The sequence below is a fragment of the Amblyomma americanum genome, chromosome 3 (genome assembly GCF_052857255.1).
Source record: "Amblyomma americanum isolate KBUSLIRL-KWMA chromosome 3, ASM5285725v1, whole genome shotgun sequence".
NCBI classification, from domain to species: Eukaryota; Metazoa; Arthropoda; class Arachnida; order Ixodida; family Ixodidae; genus Amblyomma; species Amblyomma americanum.
The window spans coordinates 71,365,300-71,390,034 of NC_135499.1; the positions used below are offsets into that span (position 1 = coordinate 71,365,300).

A 24,735-nucleotide genomic window follows, 5' to 3' on the forward strand; every position below is an offset into this window, starting at 1 on the left:
TTTTCCCTCGGCACCATGAATCTGTTTCTGCTTTCTGTGATTCAATTTGCCCAGCCAGCTTATATGGTTGCAGATTTTTCTTGGCCCCCCTTTAGTTGCATCGCGAACTTCAGCCAGCCAGCGATCTGATAAACTGCTTTATTTTAACTTGGACGAGGACCTGCACTTGCTGTTTCTTTTGCAGATAAGATACCCCTTCTCGGCCTATTTCCTCTTCAGATAACTGCGCCCTCTTTGCTTCTCTGTGTTCCAGTGATGCCAACAGTAGTTCTAACTCATTATAATCCCACTTTTTCATGGGATGTGTATCTATTGCTTCCTCTATGCAGGCTGCTATTTACGCTATTTGTTCGTCACTTAATTTTGCGTACCCTTTTTGACTCCCCTTCATTTCTCTTTTGAGCAGGGCTCCAAGCTGTATTCTAATACGCTTATGATCACTACCGAGGCTGTACTTCCCCTCTTCGTCTATTTCCATTATGACGAGCTTGCTATACATCCCCTGCAAGATTAAGCAGTAGTCAATGGCCGTTTGCCTGTTACGGGATTCCCATGTGATTTGTCCCTCACACTTAGTTTCTCTAATTACAATAACTAGGTTGTGTCGCTCACAGAAGTCGAGCATCGACTTCCCGTTACAATCTTTGTATCAATCAAGATCCTCGATGTGGCCATTCATGTCCCCCAAAAGAATACTATCCACGCCTTCTCCAAAGTGCTTTATATCGTCATTGAAACACTTAACTAGATCCGTGTTCTCTTGCCTGCATTTGTCCCCTGTCCCTAAATAAACTACTCCTAGCCATGTCCTTTTACCGGCAATTGTACCTAATACCCAGACATGTTCTTTGCAAGTTGACTTTATTCTTTGCCAATTTGTTCCTTGATGTATCAGCATACCTACTCCTCCTCCCTTTCTCTCCGTTGTTGTTCTGTTGCTCCCTTCCCAGACGTAGCCATCAATAAATGGTGGGTCTTCTAGATCGCTGAGATGTGTCGCGCGCGTATACACATACTTCTTCGTCCTTCAACTGCTGTTCTATCTCTAACCACTTCGCTCTCTTTCTACAACCTTGCATGTTTATGTACCTGATCATGGTGTTAAATTTCTTTTTTGTAGTTTTCTTCCTGGACCTCCTAGTGGCAATTCTATTGGCGTCAGACTTCATTGCTACACTTTCAAACTTTGCTTTACATACCTTTATGCCCTGAGCCGCAGTGGACCCCCTTAAAGAGCTACTGCCCGGCCTGCCAGGCGCCACACGATCTCGGCTCCTAGCCTTCTATTAAAGTGGATGCCATCTCGTGTAAAGCCTCCACCAAAGCCTGCTCTGCACTTCCCTGTTTATGTCTGCCACTTCAAGCCTTTCTTCTGGCTTACCTTCCTTATCTCCCGATTAACAGCCACAACGTCCTCGTCAATTTCTCCGATCCGTCCTTGCACTTCCGGCACTGTGCACACCACGATCTGGACTTGCTGTGCTATCGCCCTTAAATCGTCAACACCCTCCGCTAATCTTTCCACTACTGTTGCGGCTTCACCATTCAAGCCATCATTTAGCCCCGCCGCTATCACTACCAAATTGCACTCTGCAACATTCTTAGTGTTTTTTGTCTCTCTCAGTACTGCGTCCATTTTCCTGCCTGGGAATGCCCCGACTGCTACCCGCTTATCACCCTTAACACGCTTCATTATAGTTCTTTTGTACCTACTCATATTTGAGTCACCACCGATAAGCACTTGGCTATTCCCTTCCTCCATCCTAACTTCCGGATTATTATGCCGCCTCTTATCTGTGACTGCGATCTCATCCCTGGAAGTTAGCTTGTTCCCCTTCGCTCCATCTCCTCCAGACTTCCTAGCTGCCACATGTGCGTAGCTGTTCCTGTCTGAACCTGCCTGACGTGATTCCTTATTGCTGTCCATGCCAGCGCAGGCACCATCCCCGTGGCTGGCGCTGGAATGTCCGCCAATGCAGCTTCGCTTGGCGGTGTCAGCCATTTTTGCCTCCAACACTTGACTCAGCTGTTCTTGAAGTTTCCGATTCTCTGCCCTCTCTACCTGCAGCTCTTTTACTAGGGCATCCATACGTAGCGCTAGGCTGGTGTTTGCTTCGTCAGCCCTGTCCAGGCTTGCACTTAATACACAGCATTTTCACATAAATGCGCGCCTTCGGCCTCCTATACAGATTCGGACCGCGTTTCCTTCAAATTCGCCGATACCTCACACTCCTTGCATTTAACCTTCAGTTGCTTGACCATCTTAGCAGCACTCTATTATTACTACCACAAAATGCTAGAAAAGAAAAAAACCACTTGCAACCAAGTGCTCAAATAAAAATCTGCCTACCGCAAAAGCCAATCAACTAGAAAGGAGTACTAAATACCTGTCTAAACCAGTTAATCCACAAATTAGCCCTGAAAATCTATAGCTGCCGGCCGGAAAAGGCTCGGTCGTTAGGTCATTGACGTGTTCTTTCGCGAGCCCTTCACCTAACTAGCATAGACCTAAACTAGCCTAAATCTAAGCTCTCAAAATATTAAAGGAAAGAACTCATTGATTTGTCGCAGTCACGGCGCTCTCGCAGTCGTCCGTCCGTCAGGTTCCGCTCACCACGCGTAATCCGAAGAGCACCGAAACAAGCGTCCGCACCGCACGGCTGTCAACTGTCAACTGCTCGAGAGAACCTACGGCACCTGGTGGACTGTAAGCCAATATGCAGCCTGGAGAGCTAGCGGTGGCAGCTATACTCAGCGGAACGCGGAAGCCACTTTAGTTCACTGGCTATTATCACCAGCAGAAGCAACCATTCAGATTGACGCTTTTTAGTGTACTCGCATCGCGTTGTAATGTGCCGGATGCCATACCGTTTTCTTTGAGCCGGTAATGTGTTACATCTCGACGACAGTGATGCAGTAGGTGTGGATGAAAAAATCGCGCAGTAGTATGACGCGTAAACTAGACTAATTTTTCTCAACCCGCCACGATTGTGTTCCGCGAATTGAGCTGCTAATCAAAGACGGCACAGTATTTCGTGTTCAAGGCAAAACCCCGTAATAAAAATTCGTGCCTGATTTAATCATCTCGCGCACGCACGCACAGTAAAAGCGAAATGTAGCGACGTTTTAGAAAATAGCAGTGCATGATCGGCAAATTAATTACAGAACCCTAGTGGTGATGAGAATTACGGCTCCAGAAACTAATCATGTAAAACAATGGCACACGTGCCTATTCTGATGCCTCGCTCAGTAAATTTAACTATAAAAACCGTACGCTTGAAATGGTAGCACAACGCTGACAACACAGCTGAGTGCAAATGTCAAAGCACTTCGCAACGCCTAAACGAGTTCATGTAGGAGCCGTTCGCGCAACTGAATGCCTTCGCAAACTCCGGCGTGTTCATGAGGGGCACGTTACAACGCAAGTCCATTGGGGAGTAAAACTTGACGACGTCGTCCTTGTCGCCGCTTCTTCGGAGCTGCCTAAGTTCTGAGAGCGGCCAGCACCATTTGTAGCAACTCGCAACGAAAAAGAGCTGGTCTGCGCTGAAGTGCCGGCCGCCGATGCTGGCCCCAGGCTGCGGTTCGAAGTTCTGAAAGGCCTGCAGTGCTTTCGCCATGCCGCCGCAGTCCGCGAAGTTCTCCGCAAGGGCTGTATTTCCGAACGGAATCCCTGTGTCTACAGAGGCCTCGTTGTACAGCCGGCGGAGGCAGCGGAGTCGATCGCTGAAGTTCTCACGGGACTGCGTCGACCACCAGTCTTCACGCTCGCCAAACTCGTTGTAGAGGCCGAAATCCTCGTCGAAGCTGTGCGTGATCTCGTGACCGATCACATGGCCGAGGCTACCGTAATTCAGAGCTACCGGCACGCCCTGAGCCTGGAAGAAAGGTGCGAATATGATGCCTGGAGGAATGACTATGAAATGGTATATGGGGACGTAGAAGGCATTCACGATGACCATGGGAACGTCCCTCTTAACGGGGCTCCTGACAGGCTGCGACGTGTTGAGAAGTTGCAGCTGCACTGCGGCTCTGGCACGCTTCATCGCCAGCAGCATCTCCGCGTAGCTTTGGTGCTCTTGTGCAGCGGGCAAATAAGCATGGTACTCGTCCAGCTGCGTGGTCACCGACAGGTTCTCCGGGCGCCCCACAATCTTCTCCAGGTCGGAAAGCCGGCGAAGGGCCATCTCACGCGTCCGCTCGTCGATCCAGTGCAGGGAGAGGAATGCCTGCCCTGTTGCGTTCGTGATGCGCGCCAACATGTCCTGCGCAGCGTCCACGTGTCCACCAGGAAAGAACCACCGCATGAATAGGTCTCCTGACAGGAATGGCATCTCCAGGACTGCTACGGTGAAGCAGTGTTGCAACGACAGCATAAGCGCCTGCAAAAGTCAGAAGTCCAATCGTGGGTCATGCTGCATATACAGGTCGGAACATTGTTAAGCGGAGCACGCTATACTGTTTCAGTAAAATCAAGATGCCTCCAGCTGAAATGAAGAAACAATGTACGTCCGTGTGCAGCAACAGCGACCACTACAAGCATGAACTTGAAATAGCTCCCAAGTTCACCTAGCCAACGCTTAAATAGCGTTACAAAGCAATGACTTGCTCGGTTCACATTTCGCCGCACCTGCAGAAAAAAAAAAACGTATCTACCGTGGGCTGTCATACGGACAGAAACACAAAAGCAAGATTCAGACATTAAATTATCCAGTCGTGAAACGCCGTGCTCAGCTAACGGCATACCAAACTTTCATGCATTGCCTGAATTTATGAAACTTGCGAGTATCTACCACGTTCACCATATATTGTAACTTTCAGAGATATCAGGAGAGCCGAAAGCAGCGATCAATGAAGTGGTTTTCATTTTGAGTTTAACTGGCGCAAGGGAAGACGCGGAAAAGAGCATCATGGCACAAGGTATTTGTACTCTACGGAAGCCGTGTTCACTGACCCATCTTCCAAGCATGTTACCCCAGATACGCCGTGCACTAGTCAAAGCGCAACCTCGCCGCTATCCGCGCCGGTGAGTACCCAGTGGTGCAGGGGATCGAAACCTGCACCTCCTGCTTGCGAGGCCGATGCTCAAAGCGGTATACGGCACAGTTATGGCATGATAACATTTTAGGTGCCTATGTAATACGATGGGCTGTGAGGAGTCGTGTAATGAAAGTGAAAACAAATAAACTGAACCGTTTTGATTTCTTCACCTGGGCTGAGCTCACAGCGCACCGGTAATATGATTCAAAGCATTCATGGACATGCAGTCACCGCGGCCTACGACAGAATCGTGTAAGTTCTCATCTGGAAGCAACTGGTACGGAGAGTCAGCCACTGCGAACCGCTGATGTGCGATGAGCAAAAGCCATGGCAGTTTTTAGTTAGCGGAGTTCATTTGCAGAAAACTGCGGATGCACTAGAAAATTAGTCACCGCTACTGAGCAGTGTGACCAGGCCAAGCCATGTTCACTAGAAAAGTACAGTGCGTGATGACCGGTTCATTACCAGGAATTGCGGAAAAGCCCTTCTGGGTGCCTTGGCTGCCACTACGCGGAGCTTGACTTCCCACATTCAAGTATAGCGCGTTGCCATCATTAAGGGCGTAAATAAGAAAGCGAACGACAGAGTTGCTGCAGAACACAACGTGATAAGCCGATACGCTTGGTGGCACTGGCTCGTTTGGTTTGGTTTTTGGGGGTTTAACGTCCCAAAGCGACTCAGGCTATGAGAGACGCTGTAGTGAAGGGCTCCGGAAATTTCGACCACCTGAGTTTTTTTAACGTGCACTGACATCGCACAGTACACGGGCCTCTAGATTTTGGCCTCCATCGAAATTCGACCGCCGCGGCCGGTACCGAAACTGCATCTTTCGGCCCAGCAGCCGAGCGCCATAACCACTCAGCCATCGCGGCGGCTCGGTACTGGCTAGTAGGTATCCCGAATTACAGGTAATGCAAATCTTATGATGCTATGCTCGAGCGCCCTTCACGTTGAACTAACTTCTAACTGAATCGCTGGAAACTATGATTTAATTTTCTCAGCAAAGAAACTAGTCTTCTATTCCGAACAAACAGCAACATAACCAAAATGAGCCTATATTACATTTTTAATAATCATTGTCGCATTAAAAATAACAGGTTATTTTGGGCACACAAGAACACTTTTGCAAAGTATTCATCACCTTCTTTCACCGGGCAAACACAATCGCTGGCGTAGCATGGAAAGCACGCTACCTCGTTTCAAGGATATGAAGCAAACTGACTGCCATTAAATGCCTACCAGACCGGAGCCACCTTTTTCCGGTGCGTGTGCTTCGCTGAGCGATGGCGAAGCTGCGGGACCCAGGGCTCGGGCAAGCATGAGCGCCGCGTACGCGCGCAGCGTCACCGATTCACGCTCCGCCCACAAGAGGCGTCCCAGGAGCCGTAGGTGGGGGCCCTGCGTCACCACGATCTCGTCATCGGGAGACACGGGCTGAAAGCGGGGCTCCAGCACGCGGTTCACGGCCTCCGCGAGGACATGGCCCGGGAAGAACTCGCCGGTGTGGTTGTCGAGGTCGGCGAAGCGCACGAAGTTCTCGGTGTAGTTGACGCGGTCGGTGAACGAAGTGCCCATGGCCACCGTCATCACCATGTTGTCCAGCACTACTAGGCGCTCGACCAAGCGTGGATCCATGGGCCTATGCGAGCAATGTAAAACACTGTTTGTGCTAATCAGGAACGAATATGAACGTCAAATCAATGCTCGCTTTAGAGTGAGCGTCCTCATCATCATCAGCTAAGCCATAGCGTCACATTTGCTTTCTAGCCAGTCGCGGAGCCTGATAGGTTATGGTGTTGAGCTGCGGGTACCTAGGTTGCTGGTTCGATCTCGACCGCGGAAGTCTGATTTAAATGAAGGGAGAATACAAAAACGCAGGTGTGCTGCGAAATATCTGCGCATATAAGATCCCAGGTGGACAAAAAAAGACCAGACCTCTCTACATCGGCGTCCCATGTGACGCATGTGTCACTTCAGGAACATAAACTCTACATACCAATACCTCGTTTTTTTTAGTTCATTTATAATTAGCCCAAATGCCATAACGGCGACTGGCGCTACAACTCACCCTGATGCCGCCTTCATGCTGCCTGCTAGCATTCCTTTGCGTCTGTGTTTGATAAATAATTGTAGGCAGTGCGCACAATGTTCAGGCGTATTAATACTTTGTGCTGCGGTAGACGTATTCCTGACTGGCGATCAAATTCGCAATTTCTGCTTAAATTACGCCCTAAAACAGTCGCACACAATTTTTCGCCGCTCCGCCATATTCGGACTGCTGTCTGCAGTAGCAGCTATCCGCAATGCTGTGACGGTGCCGACATTTTCCAACATTACATTTTTGTGCGTGAGCACTAGAGCTTCCACTCATCCGCTTAGCCTTTGTCTATGAGGTCCTTCGGCGTGCCCATCGGGTTATGGGAAACGTGCCCTAGGTGGCTCATGAGCCACCTAAATCTCGGGAAGTTGGGAGGTGAACATAACCTGACCATATTGTGAGCAGACAATCCACTGCGGCATGTGAAAGTTCAATTAATGATTGGTCGCGAGAGGTTGCTCGGGACGAGAAAACTGGACCTCACAAGTCCTACCAGTGGCTTAACCACTGCACCAGGAGGATTGGAATGGGCTCCTCTACGGATCTATTAAAGTAGAGAATAACCTATTCGCATATGTGGTCATTAACCAATTATCGTCATCGCGTCATGCCTTTAAGGCGGAGCTCCCGTCCAGTGAAACCGCGACAGAAGTGCTATCGCGCCTAATTCACATTTGCAGTAACGAGGCTGTAATCCTTCATCTTTAGACATTTTTTTGCGATTCTTTATCTAGGTCGCTGTCTAGAAACTAGGCTGCTCACAATCCGGTGAGCAGGTTACCATGATGTCATAACGTCGCGTGACATCTCTCGACCAATCAAAGTAGCCCCATCAGAACAGGAGATCATGGCGTCACAAGGCCACGTGGTCTCTCTGGACCCATGAGCGAATTTCATCTCGGAAATCGGCGGCGTTTTGGTGGAACGACAACTGCTATGCTATCGCTTCAAAATAGAAGACTCCGTGCCGAGAAGAGACGGGACCGTGGCTCCCACCCCTTTCTGAAGTAAACCCCGCACTCACCGGGCATCACGCCTTCTGCAATCTTTTTCGACATTGGATGGGAAACTAGGTCGTAAGAGAGTTGAGTCAGGTCTTGAACTAGTTGGTAATCGATTCACGTTCATAATATTCCAGCGCAACGGCACATAGCCATGAACGTAGGTCGTAAGAAGCCACTGTTATGCCCGAGGACGCATTCCGCTGGCCTCCGTAGAAACCAGCGCCGTACACCCGCCATCGCGCATCGCAAACCCGGACTCTAACACTGCCAAACGTTTCTTCCTAACGCCAAATGCTTCCGAACACCGCCAAACACTTCTTCGAAACCCCCGTGAGGCGCTGTGCGCACGCCTGCTAAGGGGTCTGCAGTATGGGTGTGCATATAGTACTTTTTCCAAATTGAATCAAATATGAATATAGTAGCTTCGGCTCCGAATCGAATATATAAATGGTGCAGCTAAATTCCGAATCGAATAGCAGTATCTATATTTTCTACTTGCGAAAAAATTCGTAACAAACGAGCACTTACTCTAAACATTGACGTAGAGCTGTATGGTGCTAAACGTTTAAAACTTATGACGGTAAGGATATCGCTGCTAAAAGTGGCAACATTCATCCCCAGTAACGGGTCCCAACACAAAGTCGCTCTCTCTGACTTTTGTCATTAATTCTAATTAACTCTTATTAAGTCTTACATTAACTCTAAGACCATTATGTTACAGGCATAGGAAAATAACCGTTTGAATAGTTTAGTCAAAAACCCTTTTGCCAAGCATTTCATCTCAGAAAATTCGAGCACCAGGCCGGAGGAAGCCTTGTACCTATCAGAAAATCGGTGTGTACCCGTCGCCACTAGAACCACATTCCTGGAAATCAGTGGTGACACCTATGTATGAGCCATGGCCTCAGATATCGAGCATCAAGGCAGCGTCTTCCTCAATATATCTGAATTCCTACCGCGTTGTCAAGACTTAGAGGTCATGTACAAGCATTATGAACGTGACAACACAATTGAACCGCGTCGAAGCGCTGAACCCTTCACGATCATACTTTTCGCGGAAAGATGGTGCGCGGCGTCGGTGTGGGCCGTTTGTGGAACATTCGTCCAGAAAAAAATGAGTCTGGCCTTAACATGATTTTACTGAAAAACTACTTGAAAGTTGAGAAGAAATTTGATCCGTTTTGAATAATTTTAAAATATGCTATTTTTTTGTTCGAATAATCTAATAGAAAGATATTCGATTCCCAATTCAAAATTTTCCAATACTCGCACACACCTAGTCTGTCGCTTTAAAGAGTAGGGACATATCTACCGCGAAAGAAGGTTTTGAGGGGACACGAGCACAAGCGCATAGAACTTTCTTTTGATGCTGTAGGATTTTCTGGCTATGCTAACGTTTGTCTGGCAGCAAAAGGCGCTTTTATTGCCAAAAATTTTGATTTTTAAAAATTCCTAGACATATCATTTTAGCTGGTCTCGTATGAATGCGGGTGTCAGAAAACCATGTACTCAATTCCGTTCGAAGTGCATTTACGCCTTCCATATCAAAAATTAAAAATTGTTTTTCCATGAGAAAGCAGGCGTATAGGACCAGGGTGTAAGCCGACCTATATACCTTGAGTTTAAACTTCCTGGGAACTCCTCGCTGCCCATCACCGACGACAGCGATTTCAGGATTCAGCCGACATAGACTGACGCGAAAACCGCAAACGACTTTTCCTCTATGCCTGAGTATATCAAGACAACCCTTCTCTCTCAGGCACTTATGCATGCCACCTACCTCAGGGTACCGCTCTTCATGCGGAACTCCTCGCGATGTGGAAAGCCCTGTAGCGGGTACCTTGCACAGGTAATGAGTTGATTTGTTAATGAATAGTTAAGGACAGCGCAGCGCGGTATGGAGAGAAAATGATAGGTGCAACGTTAAGAGTCAGGAAGAGGACAGAGTTGGTCAGGGATCAAACACGGGTTAATGACATTCTTATCGCAAGAGGAAGAAAATGACTTGAAAAGGGCATGTTATGCGAAGGCAAGTTAACCGATGGTAAGAAGTGTAACAGACTGGATTACAAGGGAAGGGAAGCGTAGCAGAGGGCAGCAGAAATTTAGGTGTACGTATGAGATAAAGAAGTTTGCAGAGATAGTCTGGCGGCAGCTGCTACAGGACAGGGTTAGGCTGGCGGCAGCTGCTACAGGACAGGGTTAAATGGAAAGATATTTGAGGGGCCTTTGTCCTGCAGTAGGCGTAGTTGGACTGATGATGATGATGATGATAATGACTCGATTCGTATCCTCATTAATTCCTAAGAAGCGTGCACCGAGATTGCTACTCCGGATTCGGCAGACGAAACTGCCACGTCATCCAGCGCATCCTTCAACCCTGTGAAAGCGAGAGCAAAACCATCGTCATTCAGTGGACCCCGGGTCACACGGAAGAGTCGAAGAGCAATGCGGTGGCGTACGCCGTGGCTGCTTCGCCAGGCGAAATGAGCACGTTTACCTCCCAACCCCTCCTTGCCCCGTCCTTACTTTACCTTGGGCGGGCAATACACCTCTGTACTTGCCGTGATGCACAACACACGGACCTGTGTTCGCAGCCTCAGTCAGTGTCTCATGTAGGCGGCCACGCCCGCATCACCCTTGACGCGCAAGACGCCTCTCACCAGATGGCAGGAGGTCTTTCAGAATAAGCTCCTCGCCCATGCGGCTGATAGCTCCATGAGAAAGCGCACTCGCGTTAGGCACCAGCATGCATGCACCATGACTGGCAGTTTCAATGATGAAATTCGTGAAAAATGTCATAAAGCAGCAGAGTGCTTCGTTGACTCTAGTGCGCACACACAACGAACAGGAATCCATGATCAATGTTTGGGAGTGTGTGGCGATATTACATGGCTCACAATGTCCACGCCAAAAATACGCCTCAACGCTCTATGGTTTCCATTTGAAAATGTCCCAGGGTAGTGATACTTGTATTTTAGTTGATTCAGTTGTTTAGATATAACGCATCTATCATCAACAATCATGAGCGATGCCGATGCTATATATCCACACAACCTGAAAGTTGAACCCTATATTAAGCTACAGTACGGTAACTGCCACTTTCTCATTACTGCTGGAGAAACCGTCGACGGTTCTATGTTCTAAAGATGTTGAATGTCCGATGAACTTAAGAATGCAGAACATATGACGGCTGTTTAATTAAGACCGGATTCGCTCGTCGCTGCTCCAAACCTCACTAAGCACCTTGATATCGCCTTCTGGAATGATAGCTGGTAAAGTGCTTGCATAAAGGCTACGAGGCTCAGTTTCCAAAGCCGGTATGCACGGAACTAGAGATTCTTAGCGCCCATGGCAGCGTCACGGACTTAGATACCACCTTGCTTGGTGTGCAAGTATTCTCACCTTTTGGAAAGTACGCTGGCAGTCTGCACGAAGAAGGCGCCAAGGGTTCCCGCTTGGATGAGTAATTTTCGGACAAGTGCCCACTGGGCGAGCATCTGCAGGTCGATCCCCAGGTGGAGCGTGTAGAATCCTGGCCTCTTGAGGTATACGCCCGGCTCCAGGGCAAACAGCACGTGGATGCCCCGCACCAGGCTCAGCTCGACCAGCCGCTGCAACAGTGATCCCTTGGGATTCTCCTCGGGCGGCCATGAAAGCTCATGCTGGGCCATCACCTCCCTGACGACGTCTGCGTCAAAAGTACGGAGAGTGAGGAGGACGGCACGGATTACCTTCCTGATGTCGCTCATCCGACATTTGGATGCGAACGAGAAGTAGAAAACGGATGCCTGGATTCGAGCTGAAGAGTCCTAGTAAGTAGTATAACGTTTGAATACAGAGCTGCCCATTACAATGCAGCACTGTTTGATTACAGTGCTGCCGCTAATGCTGAACGCATTAGCGGCAGCGGCTCCTCTTTCCGCGGCGAACACTAATGATAACGCATACTCTCAGGATCAATCGCATCGATCGTCTTGTTTTATACTGCAATTTTTAAATAAATACAGTGGGTGCTCGAAGCTGAGAGTAATTCCTTGTTAATGACTAGAAAACAAAAATATTAATCACACATTGCGAACATTGACTTTACTGCGGATGTGCTGGCAGTTCCACGGTGCTTGTTACTCCAAAACGTTAGCTGAGTTTTGGCAGGAATTCATCCGCTAAACCACAGCTTGCAACTCAATCGGCCACCTCAAGCGATTAGCCTACAGCACAACAAACCAGAACGAACTCTTGTACGTTTCTTTCAATTTAGTAGCTGTTCTCGGCTTCCTCGGTTTTAAAGCACTGCCGTCGGCTCCCTCCTCACAGCACTCCGGGCCCGCATGGCGCCTCTCCAGAGCCGGAAAAATGCATCTGACCTACGACTCCAGTAGCTCCCGTGCACGGGACGGATGCGCCGACACCTAGGCCTGCTTCCAACCTCTGTGGTAGCTTACTGGCTACGACATGACATGTTCTATAGTGTCTAGATAAGGCATGCGACCGGCAAGTCAAAAAGCGCAGTTCGGCATGTCTCCACTTTATGACGTCAAAAATGGTGCAGCTTTTCTCCGTAGGGTGATCGCGCGCGATTGGTCTGCTACTCGTAGCAGTTGTCAAGTTTCCTTATTTTGGCTAAAATAATTGCATGATGTGTTGAATATCACTACACACAATGGCTGAAGCAGTTTGAGTGTAACAAAAGCAAAAACAGCGCTAATTTTTACACAAACCAGTGTCACGGATCTCCTCGAATAACACTCGGACCGAAAGAATGGACTAGGCGACAGGTGTACCCACACAACCGCACATTTAATACATCCTACGTGACACACACACTAGAACACAAAACTACCAAAACTAACACAAAACACAAAGACTATAAATACACACGACCCGAGCACACTGCTACCAGCGTCTACTACTAGCGTTCTACTATTCGTGGTCGGCGTTCGTGCTCACGGTTGGTTCGGCGCGGCTGCGGCGTTGTGTGGATCCAGTAGGCGGCGTCGAGGCGGCGTTCGACGCGCTTGCGCTGGCGTGGCTGGCGGCGTCGCTGGCTGCGTCGTACAAGCACCAGGTCCAAGCGCCGGTGGTGGTGATGCCGGTGTTGTTGGCGTTTGGGACACCACCCGGATGGGTGGCAACAGCGCTAGAGGCACCCCTGGCCGTAGCAGGTGGTAGCGTCCTCCGCTGACTCCCCAGAACAGGCTCAGGCACGGCAGGAAGTCCACGATGCGAAGCCGTAGAACGCGAGCACACCGGAGCAGTAACCGGCGTCGCTCTCTCCCAGCCGATGCGTCCTTGACCCGGCGGAGCCTCTGCTCATCTGCTGTTCCCCCCGTTCCTCGCTCTCCCTCGCCATCTTATAGCCTTGGCGTTAGACCACGTAAGCCTTGTCGTCGTCGTCTCCTTCTTCTCTTCTCCACCAATCATCTCTCTTCACCTCGCCGAATGTTTCTTCACCAATCATCTCTCTCCACCTCACTGAATGCTTCTTCTTCATCTTCTTTATTCTTCGGTTATTCCACGTCGTCTTCTTCACACCTCTTTCCTTTAAAATTTAATTTAGGCTCCTTAATATATGTGACAAGGGCCCCTCTCTCAAGAGTTTTTCTATAAAAAACTGCTCACGTCATCCTCATCTTCAAGCCATCCAGCCAACCGACTATCTTCTGTGGCGATTCTGGACCCAGCACACACCCCACCGCAGATGTCCAGCCCACACCATGAGCACGCCACTAAAATAGCACACCAAACTGCGTTTTCAGAACACTAACACACCACTGCCGTGGTCCCTACAGAGTCCTTAATAAACATGTTGTTGTTCACAACACACTCTCTTGTATAATCACATAACGCCAACAACAACAGCAACAACAACAAGAAGATAAATCCCAGACATACATTAACACAGCACCAACAACAAGATACATCCCAGAGATACCTAGAGCTGCTCAGTTGGCTCTATCTGTAGACAGCTTTAATTTGTAACATATGGTCCATCCGAAAGATATGGCCCATCCGAAAACATCTACCCCTTGATTTGGAGTATAGCTGTGATCGCCTGTCTTCATTTACATAGGGCTTCATTAGTACCTCATGCTCTCCTGGATTTTTCTTCCCACTGCACGTGGGCACTTCGGAAATATCAGCTGTCTCCTTGGCCACTACCGACCATGCTACTTTGGGGGCGTACCGCACGGGACCCCTTTCGTCGTATTTCTTCAACATATTTACATGGGAAACGTTCTTAGTGTCACCGATCAATAACTCATAATCCATGTCCTTTTTCTTCCGCGTCACAAGGTACGGGCCCTTCCATTGCATCACCAACTGATTATGATCCGTGGGTAGCTGTACAAGAACCCTGTCGCCCGGATTCAGATTTCTGTGAATGGCTTTCTTGTCATAACATCCTTTATAGCGTTCGCGCGCCATTTCCAGGCCCTGATGTGTAATCCTGCATGTTTGCTTCAACCTGTCCCGCAACTCAATAACGTACGTGTATGTTGTCTTATGATTTGCTTCAATCTCTTTATTAGCCCACAGCTCGTTGATTATTGCAAGTGGACTTCTAACGGTTCTCCCATACAACATCTCGAAGGTCGAGAAACCAAGGCACGTTTGTGGTACTTCACGGTAAGCGAACAAAAGAGCTGGGAGATATCTGTCCCGATCAGTAGGCATCTCCTGGCACATTTCCTTGATCATATTTCAGACGGTTCCGTTGAACCGCTCTACAAGCCCATTACACGTGGGATGGTAAGGCGTCGTCAGTAACTGCCTTACTGACAAAAGGCGGTTAACCTCCTTCATTAGTTCCGGTGTGAAGTTCGAGCCCCGGTCGCTCAAAATTTCCCTCGGGAATCCATAACGCGAAAACATTTCCACAAGGCCCTCCGCCACTTGGACACTGTCAATAGTTCTCAGTGGAATAGTGTCGGGATAACGAGTGCCCACGTCAACCAGAGTAAGCAGATATCTATTGCCTTTAGCGGATACTGGGAAGATTGGTCCCACAATGTCAATAGACTCTCGCTGAAACGGTAGGTCGATGCCTGGCATCTTTTCCATAGGTACGGGACAAACTCTTCCCTTCGGAACTGTGCGCTGGCACACGTCACATGAGGGAACAAAGCTCATAACGTCACTCTGAACACCCGGCCAAAAGAACTCCTCGGTGACTCTAGACACCGTTTTTTGAACACCCTGGTGTCCGGCCCTAATGGCGTCATGTCCTTTGCATTGCACGGTCTCTCGCATATCTCTCGGTAACACCAGCTGTTGGACCCGCCTTCCTGAACTAAATATGCATTCCCTGTGCAGAAGACCATTTACCAATTTATATTCGAATGACCTACGACTCTTCTTTCCTTTCACTTTTTCCCCGACTCTTTCGGAGCAGGCCTTCAAGTTCGGGTCTTCTTTTTGCCTAATTGCAATTTCGCCCGGTGTTAAGCTCAGGCACATCGTAACAGGAGTAGAGAGTGGAAGCTGCGTTGCTAGGGCTGTCGCTTGAGCTCTTGTCTCCACTGCCGACGAGAAACTGACTGCACTCGTCTGAGCTTTCGCGGGCCTTTCCTCCTTTGGATGTTCTTCAACTTCGAGCATCCTCCACTCGGGATGGGGGTCTTCGACACTTCTTGCACCCGTAATGTTTCCCGAGATGAGATCGTAGATGGGACGGTCTACGCATTTTGCCACTACCTGCCCAGTATAATATGGCGTGGACACTAGATACCTTGCTTCAGGTAGGTACCTTACTGTGCTATCTAAAATAGTGAAGGCCGACGCTTCCCCTGTAAGACCCTCGCCCTTCACCAGGCTTCTACGAACCAAGACTGTGCTAGCTCCGCTGTCTCTAAGCACCAATATAGGACGGTCCCCTATTTGCCCAACGACCACCGGTATTGCTGCTTTCGACTTGGGTGTTGCACTCACTGCCTCATTTTCCAGCGGCGTTTGCTCTTCTTTCATATGTGAAACTTCGGGTGGCGTGGCAAGTTCTACCCTAGAGTCGACAACGCATGCAGCTCGGTCCTGTGTTCTGTATCGGCACTCATCCCGAGTATGACCCCTCCTCTTAAAACTTTGACACACAACCTGTGTTTTTTGGGCAGCGCAACTAGTCCGACAGTCAATTGCACTGTGTCCCACCTTGCCGCAGAGAGAACAGCCTACTGGCGCCTTAGATGCACCGCCATATTCTCTTGGATTTGCCGCATCTGTTCTATGATCTTTTGGGTTTTTTCCTTTGCCTTGCTCAAATTTCTTAGCCCTTGAGCCTCGAGGAATTGGTCTGCAGTGTCGCCGCATTCTTCCAATGAACACAACTTTCTTTCATGAATAGCGCTAGCTTTGAGCTGCAGCACGCTAAAAATTGCTCTGTGACCAGCTTGTCACGCACCCCTTCAAAACTATTTTCTGTGCTTGACATATCAAGCCACCTATCAAAATAGTTGGTTAGCCTGAAGGCAAACAGCTTAGCGGTTTCCGAATCCTCAGGTTTCGCCGTGCGACATCTCTCACGAAAACCATCTGCCGTAAGCCTATATCTTTGGAGGAGTGCCTTTTTGACTTTCTCGTAGTCCATGGAGTCAGCAGCAGGCATCCTTCCAAACACATTCTGCGCCTCTCCGACTAAACACATGCTTGATGCCGTTGCCATTCAGAGCGCTTGCAGCCTTGCCCCAAAGCAATCCGCTCGAATCGTTGCAGATATGCGTCCAGATAATCTCTTTTGTCATCAAAAGGAGCCCTCAGCTTCCTTGGACAAACTCTGGCCGGTCTAGGAGATTCTTTACCCGCTAAGGAACGCTGATCACTGTCCGTGATCTCCTCATATCCTCCCGCGACATGCGCCTGTGTCCACAAAAGAAACTCCTCCAGTTCTATCCCTCTTTTCTCCTGTTCTTCTGCTCTTCTCTCCGCTCGCGAGCTCTTTTATCTTCTCGCTCTTCTGCTTCGTGAGCGTCTGCGCGTGCTTACGTCCTTTCCTCTCTCTGCCTATCTGCCTCCTCTTTCTTCTGGTCGCAGAGACGCATCGCCTCTTCTTTGCTTAACCCAAGCTTGAGCGCCAGTTCTAACGTTTTTGCCAAATCCATACTTTCTGCCGTGGAGAGATCGGAAAAATCCGAGACAAAGCAAAAAGAAAGAAAAGGAAATGAAATCTGCCACATGCTCGCTACTTTTCTTTGTCACGGATCTCTCCGGAGAACACTCGGACTGAAAGAATGGACTAGGCGAAGGGTGTACCACACAAACGCACATTTAATACACCCTACGTGACACACACACTAGAACACAAAAGTAACAAAACTAACACAAACGAAACACTATAAGTACACCCGACCCAGGCACACTGCTACCAGTGTCTCCTACTAGCGTTCTACTATTCGTGGTCGGCGTTCGTGCTCATGGTTGGTTCGGCGCGGCTGCGGCGTTGTGTGGATCCAGTAGGCGGCGTCGAGGCGGCGTTCAACGTGCTTGGCTGGCGTGACTGGCGGCGTCGTACAATCTCCCGATCCAAGCGCCCGTAGTGGTGATGCCGGTGTTGTTGGCGTTGGGACCACCAGGCGGATGGGTGGCAACAGCGCTGGAGGCACCCTTGGCCGTAGCATCCTCCGTTGACTCCCCGGAGCGGGCTCAGGCACGGCAGGCGGTCCACGATGCGAAGCCGTAGAACGCGAGCTCACCGGAGCAGTAGCCGGCGTCGCTCTCTTCCAGCCGATGCGTCCCTGACCCGCCGGAGCCTCCGCTTCTCTGCTGTCCCCCCCCCGTGCCTCGCTCTCCCTCGCCCTTTTATAGCCGTGGCGTTAGGGCACGTAAGCCTTGTCGTCGTCGTCTTCTCTTCTCCACTAATCATCTCTCTCCACCTCACCGAATGCTTCTTTATCTTCTTCATTCTTCGGTTAATCCACGTCGTGTTCTTCACACTTCTTTCCTTTAAAATTTAATTTAGGCGCCATAATTTATGTGACAACCACACAGAAAGACCAGACAGGACGGGCGCTGATTCCAACTATGTTTATTGAAAGCCACATGTTGCATTTATATATCCCGATGAAAGTGAACGCATGCGCTTTTCTTAGATGGTAAAAAAGAAAAAAAAGGTAAAAAAGCCAGAAAAACTAACAAGAAAAAACACACACTCATACCAGATCTTCTCTTTATCCCATGCTCTGTAGCAATCGGTGCTCACTTTCTCGTATGCAGATTGAAGTGGTGCTGACGCACACGCCACCTTTTCTCGAGCTAATCTATCTTTGTTTCTAGCTAGAATTTTATTCTCGCCAAGTCGTTTTTAATGGCTTTTTTTCCTTTTTATCAATGCAGGAGCGGCAATGGGTGGACAGGTTTTAGGACGAATTTGATGCTTTCCCTAACGACCTTTTATGTTCCCCTGCACGCTCGTTTACGCAGCGTCCAGTCTGGCCGACGTACACCTTGCCACATGCAAGGGGGATCTCGTAGACCCCTCCCGTGGCACAACTTACATAGGGCTTCGAGTGCTTCTTTCCACACCCAGATGTGGTCTTGGCACCGCTGCTAACCTTGGGACACATCCTGGCCAATTTTCAGGGGGCGGAGAAGCCATACGTCGGGCAGACTGGACGCTGAGTAAACGAGCGTGCAGGGGAACATGAAAGGTCGTTAGGGAACGCATCAAATTCGTCCTAAAACCTGCCCGCCCATTGCCGCTTCTGCATTGATAAAAACGAAAAAAAAACTGTGAACCACGACTTGGCGAGATTAAAATTCTAGCTATAAGCAAAGATAGATTAGCTGGAGAACTGGCAGAAGCCTTTTTTATCAGAGAGAGAGGTGGCATGTGCGTCAGCACCACTTCTATCTCCATACGAGAAAGTGAGCATAGATTGTTAAAGAATACGCAATAATGAGTACGTTTGGTCTGAGTGTGTTTTTTGTTATTTTTTCTCTCTTTTTTACCTTTTTTCTTTTTTATCATCTAAGGAAGGCGCATGCGTTCACCTTCTTCGGGCTATATATACGAAACATGTGGCTTTCAATAAACATCGTTGGAGTCAGCACCCGTCCTGTCTGGTCTTTCTGTGTGGTTTGTGTAAAAATTAGCGCTGTTTATAGTTTTGTTACAGAATATTACACCAGCTAGCCCAGAAAGAGGTACAGTTTGAGCGCTTAACAATGAAACAAAAAGCGTACAAGCGTTACTTTAATGTATCCTGTTTTCTTCAGCTCTTGTACTGCGCAAGGTAACAAGCCCTAGGATTTATGAAATAAAAGAGGACAGTCTGTAGAGCCGTCTTCAAATTGGCCAGGAAGGGACCTAAATTTGCATTCCTCTTGTGCCGCAGGCTCGCTACTTGTTTGGAAAATGTCAGTTAACTATACTCAGTTGTCTGTGAATTTCACGTAGTGGAGTAATGCATCGAGGAGTCCCGCACATTTTCTATGGATTCTAGGCGACCTTTTCGACCATGAAAATCGTTTTCTTTAGCCGGCAACGCAGCGCAACTTTTCGTCAGTGAGACTCTAAGGCTTCTGTGGTCAGCATTTTTGTGTCGCCACCCATGGCCCTCGTTCTCGTGCGGCCGACTTTAATCCCAGCTTATGCTTTCGATAAGTTGGCGATATGTCGCTTATGGCACGTTTACACCCACTGCAGCGCGAAAGAAGAAAGGCGACTTCACCTTTGCCCATGTGTTGCCAGCACCTCAAACTTCCGTCTTCACTTCAATGGATGTGAAAAGCATACAAATCCAACAACCAGACTGGATCTACAAGCTCCCCTGCATTCATGGTCAACGCCTACTTAACCCCGACCTCCCTCCCCATTTTTCCCAGAAAAAATGGCGGAGCAAAGTGTCAGCAAAAAAGAGAGTGAGTGAGGAACTTCATTCTTAAAGAAAGTACCATTTTAGCGGTTGCTCCTTCTCAAGGAGCCTTCAGCGAGGGTTTGTGCCCCTATTCTAGGGCTCTAGTTGCTTCCTTCGCCCGTAGAGCACACTATAGCAGGCCTCGTTGGTATTAGCAGCGGTCGCTGGACAGCATTACATCCCATTGCTTCGCACTGAGATTTTTATGGTTTATGGTTTATGGGGGTTTAACGTCCCAAAGTGACTCAGGTTTTGAGGGAACCCGTAGTGAAAGGCTCCGGAAATTTCGACCACCTGGGGTTCTTTTACGTGTACTGACATCACACAGCACACGGGCCTCTAGAACTTCGCCTCCATCGAAATTCGACCGCCGCGGCCGTGATCGAACCCGCATCTTTCGGGCCGGCAGCCGAGCGCCATAAACACTCAGCCACCGCGGCGGGCTGCACTAAGATTTTTATCACTTCTACCGCGTCAATCTTTTCGCATGTCCATGCTATATGATTCGTCTTGGGTCTTCCCCCGCACCACGGGCATATACACCAGGATATACCGTGGGATTAATGACGTTCCTAATTTAAAGATTCGGGTACGTCCCAGTTTGTAGTTTTCGCGATGTACCCACCGCCTCTTTGCTTTGTTTCTTATGTGGCGGTGCGTATCTCTGACTCGCCCCTCTATAACGCTCGAGGATCACGAAGTACTCGCAAGGCACCGGCGTAGGTTGCTCGTGGTGGGATGTCCCGGGCGCTCGGTACCGTACGTATCAGCGAGCTACCCGATCCGCCTCTTGGTTACCGACCGTCCCCACGTGTTCTGACACCTATGTAATCCTGTGCTTCATAAACCTGAGTAGAAAAATTTGAAATTGGTTTTTGTGTAAAGGAAATGGCGCAGTATCTGTCTCACATTCGGCTGACACCTGTACCGCGCCGCAAGGGAAGGAATAAAGGAGGGAGTGAAAGAAGAAAGGAAGAAAGAGGTGCTGTAATGGAGGGCTCCGGAATAATTTCGACCACCTGGGGATTTTTAACGTGCGCTGACATCGCACAGCACACGGGCGCCTTAGCGTTTCGGCTCCGTCGAAACGCGGCCGCCGCGGTCGGGTTCAAACACGGGTACTCCGGATCAGTAGCCGAGCGTACTAACTACTGAGCCACCGCGGCGGTTTGCCTGATTTCTCCCTCCGTGTTTTACATCCCATCGCAAGTCGGCTCAAGGAATACGGGCATGGCGACGTTGTCCACCCTGCCGCCCCTAAAATTCCGGCAAGCCATTTGAGATTCGGTTAGAATTTTTAACGACCGTGTTTTTCGAAAGTCTTCTGCCACCGCTTGTGCGTTGGCTACTTCTTGCGAATCCGTTATAGACTAGTGCTGAAGCCAGCCTCCCGGAAGAGCCTGAATGACGACAAATGCAGAAGCAGCGAATATAATTGCAGTTTTTTCATGCCTCACGTGACCTAAGACTACACTTTGATGTCACAGGCCTCGTTCGGCTGTTGAAACCGACACCGAAACACCACGAGAAATAAATTCGATCATAAATTATTTCACGGTCGTAGGAGAATAGCACGAGGTAATCTATATATAGCAGTGTTTTACGTATCATTACAAAAAAGAAAAGGCTCACCCAAAAATTAGGTGTGTATACTCATTTATATAGCACAAGCTTACCTGATGCTAAGATTTATTTCGTGAACGGTGAATGAAACTAGACACAATTGCCCTAATGATGTTTAAGTTTCTCTCTGGTGAAATAAAATACTTCTAGCGGTGAGCGAATATTATAAAATTTATAATAGCGAATCGAATATTGTTCGCTTTTCTTCGCTGAATGAATCAGATAGTGCATGTTGAATATTTTTCTCAACGAATGAACCCTTCGTGAACTTTTTGAATAATTGGCGCGAAGTGCGACTAAAGGACGCCGTAGTTTTTTTCGACTATTTCAACAACCAGGACCCAGTTTGACGCCCCACAGCAAATTGAAATGCTATTAATAAGCACAGAGAATGGTTCAGTTCCGCGATGCATTTGTGGCGACAGCATGATGCCCACACACATGGCCTCTAAGATTGGGTGACGCGACAGGGTTTAACCAGGATTAGAAAACCGTGTCTTTATGCCTGGTATCGTACGTCATGACTCAAGCTCTTCCCGTATAATGAGATGTGATTAGGCGCTGGTTTATTTTGCACGAATGTTGGCACAGGCCAGGGGCATAGCCAGGGCCCTGAGGTGTATTTCGGAGTGAGAACCCGCCACCCCCTTCCCCACAAACAAAAAAAATTCTGAGCGCTGCATTCCCTCTTTTTTTCGACCTTATTTTCGTGCGTGCTATAATACGGCATTTATATATTAAATTGTAAAAACGAAAATAGGAAAAGTATAAGTTTCTTGACACACTAGTTCCTGCTTTATTGTAGGATACAATTACAGCAGTTGTTAGCACTGGGAACGGGGTCCGTGCACGCTGTGTTGCTCCGCCCGCCAATCAAATAAGCAAAAAAAAAGAAATCGACGCCACACGACCTTTTTGAAAATGTCGTCGTACTTGATACCACATTTATCGTTTACTGTACTCCGCACCGCCTGCTGTTGTGGAGTGTTTTCATCCGTGGAATCGGTGACGTATATGGCTGACATGAAAAACGTGCAAACAGTCTGAGCATTTCACTGCTTAAAAGGCCGTGGTGCGGCTCATTTTATCGCGTGCGCTTTGCAGTCGCTGCCCTGTTTTACGTCGAGTTCAGAGAGGGTCATTTTTTACTGGTCGTAGTCTCGATCGCAAGTGAAACTTGAAAATTAATAGCTGCAGCGAAGAAAGCCATTATTTTCAACATCGTTCCAGTTCCTTTCTTCCCACTCTATATCTTGATCTCTCCACATAGACTGTACATCATAAGCACGGCACAGCTGCGGGAAAAGCTAGTTATGAAGTCTTTTCATATAACGCACAGGCATGAAATGCAGCACTGCTCCTTGTTTCGTTGTTAAGTCTGAAGCTTCATGCCTGTTGTATCAGCTGTTCAGATTTCGTTTTAGTTAGATGTTGCTATTAATACAGCACTCAACCTAAATTCAGCTGTGCACTGAGGTTCCAAATGTGTTCATGTGTTCATCGCATCCTAAAATTCATGCCGTTAATTTATAGCGCTAAGGTCGGCCTGTAAAATACGTTTCATTGCAAATTTTTTCGTGGTCAAACACTACCACTGAAAGGCCGCTGTCGGTTCGCTGGCGTGCCGTCCGAACTGATCGCTTTGCAAAGGTGGTGGCTGTTGTTGCGGGCGTTCTGTTGACTCGTTTGCTGAGCCAGATGACTGGTTAAATCCTAGCCACGGCGGCCGCCCTTCGATGAAGGCGAAACACGAGACAGGCGTGTGCTGTGCGACGTCAGAGTCATGAGCTGTGTTTGACGATATGCAGGTGCCGTGCAATCCTTGTATCCTTAAAATAAATTGTCTCTGTGGAGCTTTAAGCGGAACCATCTTAACTGCGCAAGGTTAAATGAGTGATGCCCTCTTGCAGTACAGAGGGAATGTGCCAATACTTTCTCTTACCATGAACATTAAAGGGTGCATTTGTTTCAAATTACCTGGGTACACAGGTGCTTCATTCATAAGTCAAACATTTCCGTATATTAAAGAGCCACATGACATATCTGTCTCTTAGGACATATGCAGCTTCGGGATTTTATACCATACAGTGCGTAACAGCATGTAGAGACTTTCATAGACACACCCAATGTCAAAGACACAGTATGCTTGAGTAGCAAAGACCATGAACGAAGTACTGGGGAAAAATGTTTGTAAAGTGTATACTATTGCACTTTCAAAAATCAAGCTGCATATGATTAGGAATTTAGGAAGTTCTTGTGCCCACAATATTTGCTTTGTTAGGTGCATCGATCACCGGAGTGGTATGAACATGTAATGTTTATTAAGCTACTGGAAATGAACGGATTTATAATGAGCATCATTATATAGGAGTCCACGAGACAAAATTGCTGGGTCAAAGTTTGACTACGGTTTTCGTTCACTCAATATCGCGAGTTGCGGTAAAACATCTGTGAGACATGGTGGTGGTGGTGAAAACTTCAATGGACAAAGGGGAGTTTAGGACACGCAGGTCTTTGGGCCCCCGAACGGCCCCACTGCACTCAAACTTTCATGTCCCAGAGGCTCATGACGCTGGCAGCCTGGCCTGTGGCGATGGCTTGCTTGGCCGGATCCTCGGAGCGCAGTAGGGCCTCCCAATAAGCCTCCCAAATGGTAAGGTGCTCCACGCCCCGCGGGAGAGGATCCGCCGGGCAGAAGAAAAGGATATGATCCAAAGTGGCTTTGGGGTGGTGGCAGAGGGTACAGGAGGGGTTGGTCACCAGACACTTTGGAGGCGATTCCAAACACGCACCTTGACTCCTCTTATAAGCGCGCGCTATCTAGTCTTTGAGACATGGACAGTAAGAGGACCTCTTGTTTACTTCTCCATTCAATGTAATCTGTGGTACTTATGCTCCAACCGCAACAAGTCCTCGCTCTCGATGAGCAAGGAGTTCCGTCCACGTTTCTCGTTCTTGAAGCCGATATCCAGGAGGAGGCAACGCATGGTCCATGGCTGAAGTGTCGGCAGCTCTTGTGAGTTGTCCGCGGAAGCCAATTCGGCAGCAGTCTTCTGCACTGTTGGGACCTCGTTGCGCTGGAAAAAGTCGTGCACACAGTTTCATAATGAGGTCAGTACGG

General features: G+C 48.6%; 1 protein-coding gene across 1 annotated transcript in view; it reads right to left on the reverse strand.

Annotated features, from left to right (window-relative positions):
• Nucleotides 1–3,122: 3,122 nt before the first annotated feature.
• The window catches only part of LOC144123818 (neprilysin-3-like), a 42,301-nt gene continuing 20,688 nt past the window's right edge, over nt 3,123–24,735 (reverse strand). Inside the window, exons 4-6 of the mRNA XM_077656559.1 lie at nt 11,548–11,833; nt 6,280–6,679; nt 3,123–4,382 (exon numbers count right to left, since the gene is read on the reverse strand). Of these exons, the coding sequence (XP_077512685.1) occupies nt 3,321–4,382; nt 6,280–6,679; nt 11,548–11,833 (1,748 nt within the window). The 3' untranslated portion in view covers nt 3,123–3,320. The remainder of the gene's footprint in view (nt 4,383–6,279; nt 6,680–11,547; nt 11,834–24,735) is intronic.